We start from the raw sequence: 12,111 nt of genomic DNA, 5'->3' as shown, positions 1-12,111 counted from the left end.
AGGTGATTATTATAAATGGTTGAAAGGGCTTTAAATAAAGCCTTCATCAAATGTCCAGCAAAAGGTGAGACTTGTCAAGCGTGTATGTGGGAGAGATCAGGACTGGTCAGAATTCCTTCAGGAGCAGGCGATAGAGGGATGTAAAACGGCATTGTGATGCACAACCCTACTTCAAGACATTCAGAAATTAAATACAACAGAAACAAGCTAACCGAATGGTGCAGAGGTTTATTCACAAAACGCCTGCAGTCTCATTTAATAGGCAGACACAAATAACGCAGTGTCTGTGCACAAATACAAAACTGTAAGCCTAATCAGTATCGTTCTATAAAGGCCAGGGAAAATACTTCATTTAAATTCCTTACTCGTATCAAATGTTTAGCAAACATTACACCAGTACTCCAGCAGTTACACTGGCTATAGGTTCGACAAATAATTAAATACAAATTCCTACTTCTTGCTTACAAAGCACTACATAGCCTTGTTCCTCCTTATCTTTATAAGCTCCATTAGGCTCCTGTTTAGACTCAACAACTGGCCCAATCCTGGGCTACTGGTGGTGCCCAAGACCAGACTGACATTCTGGCAGATCTTTTAGCACCATAGCTCTCAACCTTTTGGAACGGCATGTCCCACAATCACTTTCTTTTCATTTTAAGAGAAAATTTAATACATTCTTTTTCTCCCATCTTTATTTTTCCTCCTACTTTTTTTCTGCTTTGCGTACATACGTGCAGTATGAAAGAGCATTATATACACAAAAGGAATTATTTTATTTTTTTATTTATCATTAATTAACTATTAAATAGCCTGAATAATTCTAAAGGTCAGAAGGGACATTTCAGTCAGGAATCTGAAATGAACTGTCATTAAACAAGCCTGAGCTGAAGCAAAACCAACAAAAAAGATTAAAAAATTGGTGACTGATAATCTTCCAATATGGAAAGACAAACAATAAATGGATGAAAGATGGAAAAAGAGGCATGTTTGAGGAGGGAAGGAAGGAGAGCAGTTTCGTCTGCGCCTCGCTGATAAAAGGGTAAAGGACAGCCTTCCTTCAGTCTGGAAACCCTGAGGCAGGTCATTACCTGGGAAAGGGCAAGTTTATTAACAGTAAAAGGTTACACAGCTCAGCATGAGCTGACAAATCCTTCTAACCATTCATCCATCCATCCATCCATCCATCCATCCATCCAACAACTCAGAGGTGATGAGAAGGCCAGCGCTCTGCTCAATTGTAAGTGATGAACTCAGAAATACCATAAAGGCAGGAAATGCCAGGTGCTAGCAGACAAAGCTGACAAGAAGAGAAGTCAGGAGTAAGAGTATGGATGTGAAAACACAAGTGTGCTTTACCGCTGCTGTAACTGGAAACGTTGCACACGGACAAAAGAACAAATTGTTACTGTCATCCCACTGTCAAATGGACTCCTAGCTCAGCTCTAGGACACTCTATTGGCAGGATTCACAGCGCGACAGTGTGTGTGTGTGTCTGTGTGTGTGTGTGTGGACAGACAGACCCGACCATCAGTTCTGTAAATAGGCAGAATTCCACTCAGCAGGGAACACAAGCTTTACCAAAGGTGTGTTATAAACTTTAAAATTGAATGGTCAAAGGGTTCAGCATGATTTGGTCTGGCCAGCACTTACATACTGTACTTCAAATTTGCTGATACGTTAATGCTGAAATACTAATAAAGTGCAACAGGAAAAAAAAAATTACATACTCCAATTATTTATTTAATTATTTGGCTGATTATTCCAGCACAAAGACAAATTAATCCGATTAGCCTTTCTGGTGAGATCTGCTTTAATTAGCAGCTTGCTAAGCCACCGGTGAAATGAAGGTTATATACACGACCATATTCGCTGTCTTACAAAAAGGAGCTTATTAAATTATCCCTTATACACAAGATCCTGACTGTAAACTACAACCTTAATGTGCAGTGTGACACTGTTAATATATTATTAGTATAATACCGTATATTATATTTTTACATCGAATACAGTTCTTGCATTAACCTCACTGTCCTGTACCGCTTCACTCACAAGCAGACAAGCACTGTATTGTGTCTTCTTGGTGTTGCTTTTGATGATAAAATCAATATCACTAAAGCAATCTTCAGCATTCTCACTCCCGGATTCTATGAATAAGATGACCCTTGAATGTTGTAGATATAATACGTCTTGTTTTGCTGGATTACTTAAAAAGACAAACAGTGACAATATCAATATTACTAGTCAAAAACAAAAAAACAGGAATTCCCAAGGATGTAAAATCCATTAGCACAATTCCCAGAACATGTGTACTTCCCAAATTGATTTTTTCTTAATTCTCCTTTTGAAGCCATCAGTGCTTTAGCACTTTTACAGATTGCAGCTAAGGGGTTTTACTAAATAGAATTGTTTTCATGCCTTCAACAATTTGGACTTTTTATTCTTTAGAATTCATTTAACCCCTTTTTTTCCTCCACAAATAACACTTTCACTAGTTCTATTCTCAGTCATTTTTTGTCACATTTTTTGTGTCCAGTTTTCCCCCAGATCTGGGAAGTTCATGTATATGTAGAGATAAAGAACTTGGTGAGGGCCAGTGTAGCACGGCACAGTGCAGTTACTAATACAAATCCATTCTCTGTACCTTATTTTAGTGCATGTGCTTGGTTTCCATCACATGAAATTTAAAGATTGCCGCGGCCCAGGTTCAATTCCCGGGCAGGGCACTAACTCAGCCACTAAAGAGTTAAATCTCATTGCCTGTCCCAAGCCTAGATTAAATGGGAGGGTTGCGTCAGGAAGGCCGTCCGGTGTCAAACCTGTGCCAAATCAAAACGTGGGCTAAAATGATCCGCTGTGGCGACCCCAAACAGGGAAATAACAAAATATATTAAAATCCCTCACAACATTTTTATATTTGTATATCCATGTCTGTGGCATTTTCAAGTGTCTGCCTCAAAGGACCCAATACTGAGCATGAAACACAGTGAGTTTGGTGTAATGCAGTCAAGTGACCCAAAGCCAAGTGTGCCAATACTTTATTCTTGGTGAAAAGAGACACTTGGATATGTATTGAGCAAACACACTCAAAGGGGATGCAAGTAGGAATGTAAGTAATTAAAAATTACTCGAATTTAGTAAAGAGAATGAAAGAATATTGCCTCCCAAAAAAAAATGAGGATACTGTGTCAGATATTCATTACGATACTGCTGTATTACACTGTGTGATTCTAGCATGCTAGTTTCTAGTTTTTTTCCTTCTCTAAAGCTGACGTGTATTGAGTGACAGTTGTATGCGACTAATAACCGTCTGCACTAGTTACTATTTTTCAGCTTTGCCCACACGTCCTGATTCAACACCCACAGTACCTGAGCTGGAGGAATAACCAAAACTCAGCACAGATACTATGCTCACTCAGCAACGAAAAGAAAAACAAACTGTAGCATCACTGATTTGTTAGAGTCTTGCTGCACTGTCTGATAATAATGTGTGAAGGTCTTTACATGATTCTAGATAATTGCTATGTAATTGTTAATGAGCACATTTTACAAATCAACACAATCTGTTACAGAATTCGGATGTGGAGGAAAAACATATTCAAATAACAGATCTGCAATTGAGTAAGCAGCTCTCACTTTTGAGATGACTCTAATGCAAAAAAAAAAAATCTATAACATGGATTCTGAATGGAGAAGGCCCGTTTCGTGGCTCGTCTTATGTTTGGAGGCCTGGGAAAACCCTTGGGATAAAAATTTTGTCACTCTACTACATAATTCTGACAATTACAGTCTTTCCTGGACTAAAATATGTTTCTTTATTGCCAGTATCTTAACCACAATAAAGTTATACGATTGTAAAATCTAATTAGCCCAAAAGGGAAAATGAAGAAAACTGCATTGTGGTGCAGGAGCATCGATTTGACAGTCGGTATCTAATTACAAACTAAACTGATTACGCTTATGTTCATTTCTCTAAGGCATGTAGCAATCCAACCAACATGATTAAAACCTGACAGTCACTCTGTGGAGAAAACATGCTTAGCTAGCAAAGTTTTAGACGATTTTAAAACACCCCTGTCAATTTAATACAATATCTTCAAGGTTTTTAAGCATTTCACATGAAGGGAAAAAGAAACTATTTTGCCAAATCCTGATTTTCTGCCTTTTTCCCTGAATTCAGCCACAGGGACATTTAGCAGGTTTTCCCAGAGCACCACACATGTATTATTCTATCACTTCATTTGCCCAAGTCTTTCAATGCGTTCTTTTATCACGATAAGTAATACCGACTTATTTTTACCGTCAGCCGATTAAAATAATATTAGAGCTTTAATTAAACTGTTAATCACAATTATCACAAGCATTGGTACAGATTAGCCCTAATTGCCATTTATTGCTAGAATGCATTAAGCAACTTTTGAGTGTTGTCATGATTTAATTGCAGTGGATGGATATAAATTATGCTTAGTGCTCTGTTGAGAGAAGTGTCCATTTCTTTTGATATGTCTCAATCAAGATGGATATTGCCTCATTGTTTGATTAAAAAAAACAACAATATGAATGTTTAAGTATCAGTCATTAGACAATGTGTATTCAGTCTTTTATTGCAATCGGCTCTGACTGCAAGCGTTATGTCTGTTACAGTGGAACCTCGGCATGCGAATGCCCTCCCTTACAAATTTTCGCCTTAAGAATTAAGAAATTCGCATCAGCATATGACACATTTCACCCAAACTGAACACAGGCTAAGTTGCGCATATGTCCGGGAGCCGTTCAAAACTTGTTTGCGTCAGTGGAAAGCCAAGCGAAGCCAACTGAAGAGAGTTTATGAATTTTACGGGGGCTTTTTTCCAGTCAGCAAAAGCTGTTTTGAAAGAGTCAACCCACGATACCAACATTGCCTTTGGCATGCAATCAAAAGCTATGTAATATTTTGCACGTTTTTTGTAGAGAGATTGGTGGCGTGGGTGGTCTGTTCTATTTTTAGCCCAAGCTTGGTGGCACAACTACCTGTGAGGACCCTTGACATGGAATGCTTTGCTTGGGTCAGTTCTTTGTAAGCAGCCATACAGTTTACATACGCTTCACACTGGTAATATTTTTGAGTGGCTGGAAAGGATCATCTGAATATCTATGGACATCTGAAAATGACAGATTAAACCTCAACAGAAAGGTTTAAAAAGGTAGACGGTAGGTAACTTACTACAAAGCATCTTGAAAAGCCACCAATAGAAAGACAGTATACAACTGCGCAAAAGTCACACAGCTTCAAGTACAGACAAATGATAACAAACAGAAAGATTTTTCTTCATCATCCCAAGCTCAATTTGAAGTTTCTGTTTATGCATCCCCATATGTTTACTGATGACATAAAAATTTGCAAAACTGTAATTTTATTTATTCGTAGGTCTATCGTTACAGGATTTTCATTTTTCATCTCACGTGGAAAACACATTATTACACAGTCTGTTAAATACTTTGGGCAGGTTTTTACTGGGATCATCTCATATAGTAATGATTTTAAAAGAGTAAATAGGCTTCAGAGTGAAAAAGAAAAGTGCTTTGGGGAAGAAGAGAAGCCCGTTTTTGTCCTTTGTACCCGGGGAGAGAGGATTCTTTTTTATGAACAGAGCACACAACAAAACACCAAAATACATTTCCCCAGAGAGTTCCCAGAAAGGACCTGGCACATAAAACAAGCCACCCGCTAACACGCTTAGTGCATCAAACACCTATTTTCTCTGATTCATTCAGCAATGTGCTCTCAAAATTTCACCTTCACTTTCTCAATGGATTTACCGAAGTCCTTCTTTCACCTCAACCTTCTCACCATTCTTCTCTTTTTGAATGTGTGCGACTACTTAATAGCTAACACATGTGACTCATAATCTCACCTGTCTAAAAGTGACAAGAAACCATGCTGGGTTCTGGGACACGTGTTCTGGGTTCTGGAGTGTGTACCAGGAAGGGATGCAAAGCAGAAACGCTGCAAACAGATTTCCACAAGGATTCTAGAGGTTTTGTATTGTAATTGTGCAGTCAGTGACTTGGATAATGAAGTGCCAGAATTAGAAAGGAAATATGCTCTCGCCTCCCCCAATGCAAACGAGCGACGTGAATGTTTTCCTTCTCAGTGTCTTGGTGAACAGAACACGATAGCAGTTTATTCAAGCTGAAAGAATGGTAAGAAAGGTGCACACAAGAATGGTGCAGAGAATTATGCAGCCAGCAACTATTTTTATCCTGAAGTAGCAACTCAAATTGCTCGCTTTCAGCAGTTTTCTTGGGAAAGTTCATAAAAGGTTCTGCCAATGCCTGTTATACAAAACACATAATAGGTATTTTTCAAATAGCAAATAGCAACTTAATATATAAAGAGACCATATTTTTCTCCCTGTCTCCATATATATATGTATATATATATATATATATATATTTATATATATATATATACATATCTATATATATATGTATATATATATATATATATATATATATATATATATATATATATATATATATATATATATATATATATATATATATATATATATATATATATATATATATATATATATATATATATATATATATATATATATATATATATGTATATATATATATGGTAGGTGGTACATGTCAAAGGTAGGTGTAGGTAGATGTCAAAGTAACATCCACATAGATGGCAGGACCCAAGGTTTCCAAGCAGAACATTGCCCAAAGCATGACACTACCTCTACCAGCTTGCCTTCTTCCCATAGTGCATCCTGGTGCCATGTGTTCCACAGGTAAGCGACACACACGACCTCCACATGATGTAAAAGAAAATGGGATTCATCAGACCAGGCCCACTTTTTCTGTTGTACCGTGGTCCGGTTCCGATGCTCACGTGCCCATTATTGGCACTGTGTTATTGTGCACAGGGGTCAGCATGGGCACCCTGACTGGTCTGCAGCTATGCAGCCCCATACATAACAAACTGTGATGCACTGTGCATTCTTACACCTTTCTATCAGAACGATCAGCATTAACTTCTTCAGCAATTTGAGCAACAGTAGCTCGTCTGTTGGATCGACCACACGGGCCAGCCTTCGCTCCCCAAGTGTATCAATGAGCCTTAGCCGCCCATGACCCTGTCGCCGGTTCACCACTGTTCCTTCCTTGGACCAATTTTGATAGATACTGACCACTGCAGACCGGGAACACCATAATAAAAGCCATAATAGGGCTATGAGGCTATGAGGGCCTAGAGAAATGCCATCCATGATCCGACAGCATAGATGAGGACATGCCGCTCTCTAGCAGTCCCTAAAGACAAGGCAATACCTTTGGAATAGGGCAATGCATCAGAGTAATGCATCCACTTGGAATGAGGCAATGCATCCACCTAGGGATATACAAGGGGTCTACAAAGCTCAGGGGCTATGGTTGCATGTTCTAGCAGAGGCTCAAGAATGTTTCAGGACTGCAAGACCTTAGTGATTCAGTCCGAGGGGCCAGACCCATAGTTACAGATGGCTGAGGGTGCCAAATCTCTGAGCAAATTTCCTCAGGGAAGAAGCTGCTAGCATTGTGAAAACCAAGGTCTTGCCAGCAATCATGGGGCCACAAGCAGGACTTGTTGTGGCCTAGTTGCTGAGTTCTGTGCAACATGGGAAGAATCAGCAGGAGAGGAAGAAAAGTATGTGAAAAATGATGAGGTTAGTCATAGCTCAGCTCATTCACTCATACTGTTAGACCTTAATCCAAATTAGATACTTGGTATATAGGCAAATATTGGCCATTATTCAAGAAAAAACTAATCCCTTGAAGAAAAAGGTGAAGGAGATGGAACTTATCTTTGCACTCTGTTGTACAATATCTCAAAAAGGCTAATTACACATGTCAGACCTCTACCGTTTTGCTAAAGCTGGAGAAAATACAAACTAGGAAAGCACTGTGTAGATAGGAATGCCAAAGATGGCATCAGTGTATCTAAGAATTGGTGTCTGTGCTTGTCCAGTAAATTGCTGAATAAACGCATTCTCAGCAATTCAGAGAAGAAATTTGCAAAGGAAGGTTTCATTATAGTGGCCCTTATAGATCTCATTATAGCATCAGAAAGTTGGGTCTCTGCTTCCTTGATGCAGAGGTCTTTTCTCCACACAAAATCTGTCCCATCTTTATCTGCTGGCTTGATCACAATGTCATTAGTTTTGCTGAGATGTTTCAAGCCTGTGTACTCCTTCCTTAGGTAGATTGATGTTTTTGTGTTTAGAAATTCCTCCTTTATAGGCATTGATAAAAAAAAAAAAAAAACCCAGTGGTTGAAAATCTCCTGGTAGAAAAATCAGCAAGGTTTCTATTGGAAGTCTAAACTGTGTACTTTGGACATCCTTTTTAAAATTAGTGTAGCCTTTAACGGTGGAAAAAAAATCTTTACTGTCAATAATGGCTGCAAATTCACTGGAATTGGGCCTTGCAGGTATGCATTTAAGGCTGTACGGACGTTAGTTTCAGATCGTTAGGCACGATGATTGGAACGAACAGGTGGAACAGTGCTTCTGGTCCTCTTAGTCAGCAGCAAGCCTCTATTTTTTTGAGTTTACAACGAACTAGGGGGGAAAAAGTCTGAATTAAGTTTGTGGACTGTAAACTATGTTGTATAAAAAGCCAGCAATCAGCACTGTCTACATTTTTCCAATGATTTTATGATCTATGCATAATTTACACAATATTCCTTAAAAAAAAGCACTAATTGGTATGTGAATCCATAATGATAATGTAGATGCTGACATCAATACAATACTGACGGAGAGAATAAAAACAATTATACCACAGTTAGAAGAAATCTCTCTAATTGTCTCTAAATATTGGCAACATGCACAGGCAGTTTTCTTGGTCTGCCTGAGTAATCTGAGTTTCAAATGCATTGTCTAGTGTTTTCATTATTTTGTCCAAGCCCTATATAAAAGACAGCAACCTTCTTAAAAATTCATTATTTACTTCATATGCATATTGTGATTTGTCACACATACAGTGACAGGCAGACAATTCAGAACACCCTTCTTGTTGTGTGTACTGTCCTGCTGTTTACAATATCAATAACTATCCATCTGACTCACCTCTTTTAGCTTTCGCCTGCCTCACTCTCCATATTGTTTTGTGGATCTCAAAATTGTAGTTGGAAGGCAGAACACTAACTGCCTCTTGAAGCTCAGGGTCTTTGAGAATCTCATCAGGAATCTGATTCGCAACCCTCCTCGGGCCTTTCACTAAAGCACAGTAATAAAAAAAGCAATACAGATTCAGCATACATGCATTCAGACGAAGTTGTAAAAACAAAAATGTAATATGTATTTTTATTGCTTTGTTTCATGGTTTAAAAACACTTTAGGTGCCTTGTAACATGAATGATTGGCTTTGCATTTATTTTCCTGCATCCTAGAATATTCAGCTAGAACGTCAGGCCGTGAAACATAGCCAGGGGGTCAGGGGTATCCACAGTTAAACCTAATCATATGTATTATTGAGTTCTTATAGTTATTACCTATGGGGTCCTGGTTGGAAAAAGTTTTCAAACCTCTGAGCTAGAATATTGAGTTCAAGACAACACCTCAGAAAAAAAATATGTTGGTCTGAAATCTGAAATCCAACTATAACTAGAAATTCCATACTTTTCATTTGAAACAATATTCCAGCCATTCATCCACTTTCTGTTCTGATTATCCTACACAGGATTGCAGGGAACCTCGAGTCCCCGTATGCTCTGGGACTGAGGGAGGGGACAGCCTGGACCAGGGATGCCAACCCATCCCAGGGTACAATCATACACCTATTTACACACTAAGAACAATTTAGAAATGCCAATCAACTCCCAACCGCAAGACAAATGTGCTAACCGCTAAGGCAATTTACCACCCTGAACCCCACAGGATAAAATATTGCATATTTTGACACTCTAACAATAAAGAATAGACAATGATCTTTGCTTGTGTTTTTAGCCTGGAGGTTTTCCAGTCACTTTCTATCCAAGAGAATCTTAATTGGAGGGATGTTCATTCTGGGGTCTTTTTGGAGTTATTTATAGGGAACACTACTATATGGCATGCCCTCAAGCAAAGCTAGAAGCAAAACTTTTTGCAATTTCAAAAATAAACCTTCTGCTGTATTACTTAGACATGATATATAGTGAGCTCATCTATAGCTAACCACAGAAACCCAGGATGAAGCTTTATTATGAATTACAAATGAATCCCTGAAACATTAGATAACAAATAGCAGATTGCTGACACAAGATGAAGAAGAAGAAACATCCACCAAGAACTATTTACATATTGATCATTATAATTAGAACATGATAAGTTGTCTTTATTTGTCACATATACATTATAGTACATATCCCATCCTTGGGGGTTGGGGTCAGAGCGCAGGGTCAGCCATAATGCAGAACCCCTGGAGCGGGGGGGTTGAGGCCTTGCTCAAAGAGCCCAACGGTGGCAGCTTGGCCCTGCCGGGGCTTAAACCCAGATCTTCCGGTCATTGACCCAGAGCCTTAACCACTTGAGCTACCACTGCCCCATTGGTGTCCAAGATTTATATTATCATGAATTCCAAGTTTACATTTCTTTGTTTAAATATATTTAATCTTTAATCTGTAAAAAACTATAATCTTTTGGTCCGCTTTCATGGTTTCCTACCCACTGATGATGGCTTCATTGGGATTTAAACCCTTGCTTCATCTCTAACTACAGAAAGCAATGCAGAGGCACTTTAATATGTTAATCTGTCCAGCTCTCTCACCTCCTCATCTGAACACTTTGCTCAACATAGTTTTTCATGTTTTTACCCCATCAACACCATCACACTTATCATCTCATAGTTTTCTAATGAGCCAAAGCCATAAATTAATGCATCTCCATCACATAGCTGAATTGCATCTGGATCTGTAAGTCTAGAAGAGATTTTTTCCAATACTTATATTTTTTTGGATACAAAATTGAACTCCACTGCAGTGAGAAAAGCTATAAGACCCAACAGTGAAACCCAATCACTTGCGTTTCATATCGATGGAAATTCTCTCCCTCTTAAACTTCTTCGTCACAGTTTCTAGCTGCGTTGTGTTGTGACGTCACACGACGGACAGTCAATAATATCTCACAGGAATAAGGAACATACGTCTCCAAACAACAAATTAGCAACAAATCCACATGCACGTCAAAACTGTTTCAGAAGAAACATATTTAATGTGTTTCAGTTTGCAGGTTTCCTTTAATATCGCGTTGTCAGGTGTAGACACTACACACGTGTACTATATGATGCTTAAACAGTTCTGATGCACCGAAATGGTCATTTACTGACAAAATGAGATCAGATAAATGTTCCGGTTACAAGGGTGAAGACTAGGTGGAAATTATAGCAAGTAACTGAATCCGAACTGTTATTTGGACACGTGACTGATCGGAGAAAACAAGGGAAAAAAGGTTGCAGGTGCTCTTCAGCAACATGAAGCGCACGTGCCTGGTAACTCAACGCGCCAAGGGCATCGATGCGATGTATTTATTTATCTAAAAATGTATCATGTCCATGATGTCCATCTCTTCTAGACGTTCAACGTCTAGATTTCTCACAGCACCCATATGATCACAGGCAGCTCACACACTTACATTAGTACAACGTGCTTAAAGCTTCACAGACGCCTTAAATTTATAGCGAGGGCAATGACAGACTAGACTACTACATCCTGACAGTAAGAATAATCGGGATAAAATCCGTGTTTATCTACCTGTCGGCTTTTTAGTGGCGATTTCAACATCTCCACTGGGCGCCGCCATGTTTGCGCATGCTCTACGTGCGATGAATAAAGGCATCATCAGTCGAGCTCCGAGCGACTCAACGATCATCGATATCATCAGCAATCAAAGTGATTCACTGGCGTGGGTTTCTTAGTGCGCTTTTTAATATATACTTCGTTAGAACACTGAGATATTTTTATATTTAATTATATCTTTTATGTTATTTTATATATATAAAATATTAGATCCTAATCGATATTAGATCCTATATCGATTAGATTAGATCCTGATCCGATTAGATCCTAATCGATATACCAATTAGTAAGGTAAGCCAATCTTA

The 12,111-nt window shown here is 38.7% G+C and overlaps 1 protein-coding gene across 2 annotated transcripts in view; it reads right to left on the bottom strand.

Moving 5' to 3' along the window:
* Window positions 1-11,856, bottom strand: part of dph1 (diphthamide biosynthesis 1) — a 90,237-nt gene extending 78,381 nt beyond the window's left edge. For both annotated transcript variants that reach the window (XM_058414067.1, XM_058414068.1), the window contains exons 1-2: window positions 11,762-11,856; window positions 9,102-9,251 (exon numbers count right to left, since the gene is read on the bottom strand). In XM_058414067.1, the coding sequence (XP_058270050.1) occupies window positions 9,102-9,251; window positions 11,762-11,849 (238 nt within the window). In that variant the 5' untranslated portion in view covers window positions 11,850-11,856. The remainder of the gene's footprint in view (window positions 1-9,101; window positions 9,252-11,761) is intronic.
* Window positions 11,857-12,111: the final 255 nt, after the last annotated feature.

This window comes from Hemibagrus wyckioides, linkage group LG17, assembly GCF_019097595.1.
Source record: "Hemibagrus wyckioides isolate EC202008001 linkage group LG17, SWU_Hwy_1.0, whole genome shotgun sequence".
NCBI classification, from domain to species: Eukaryota; Metazoa; Chordata; class Actinopteri; order Siluriformes; family Bagridae; genus Hemibagrus; species Hemibagrus wyckioides.
Note: the sequence above shows the minus strand (reverse complement) of the source record. Positions and strands in the feature narration are given on the sequence as shown.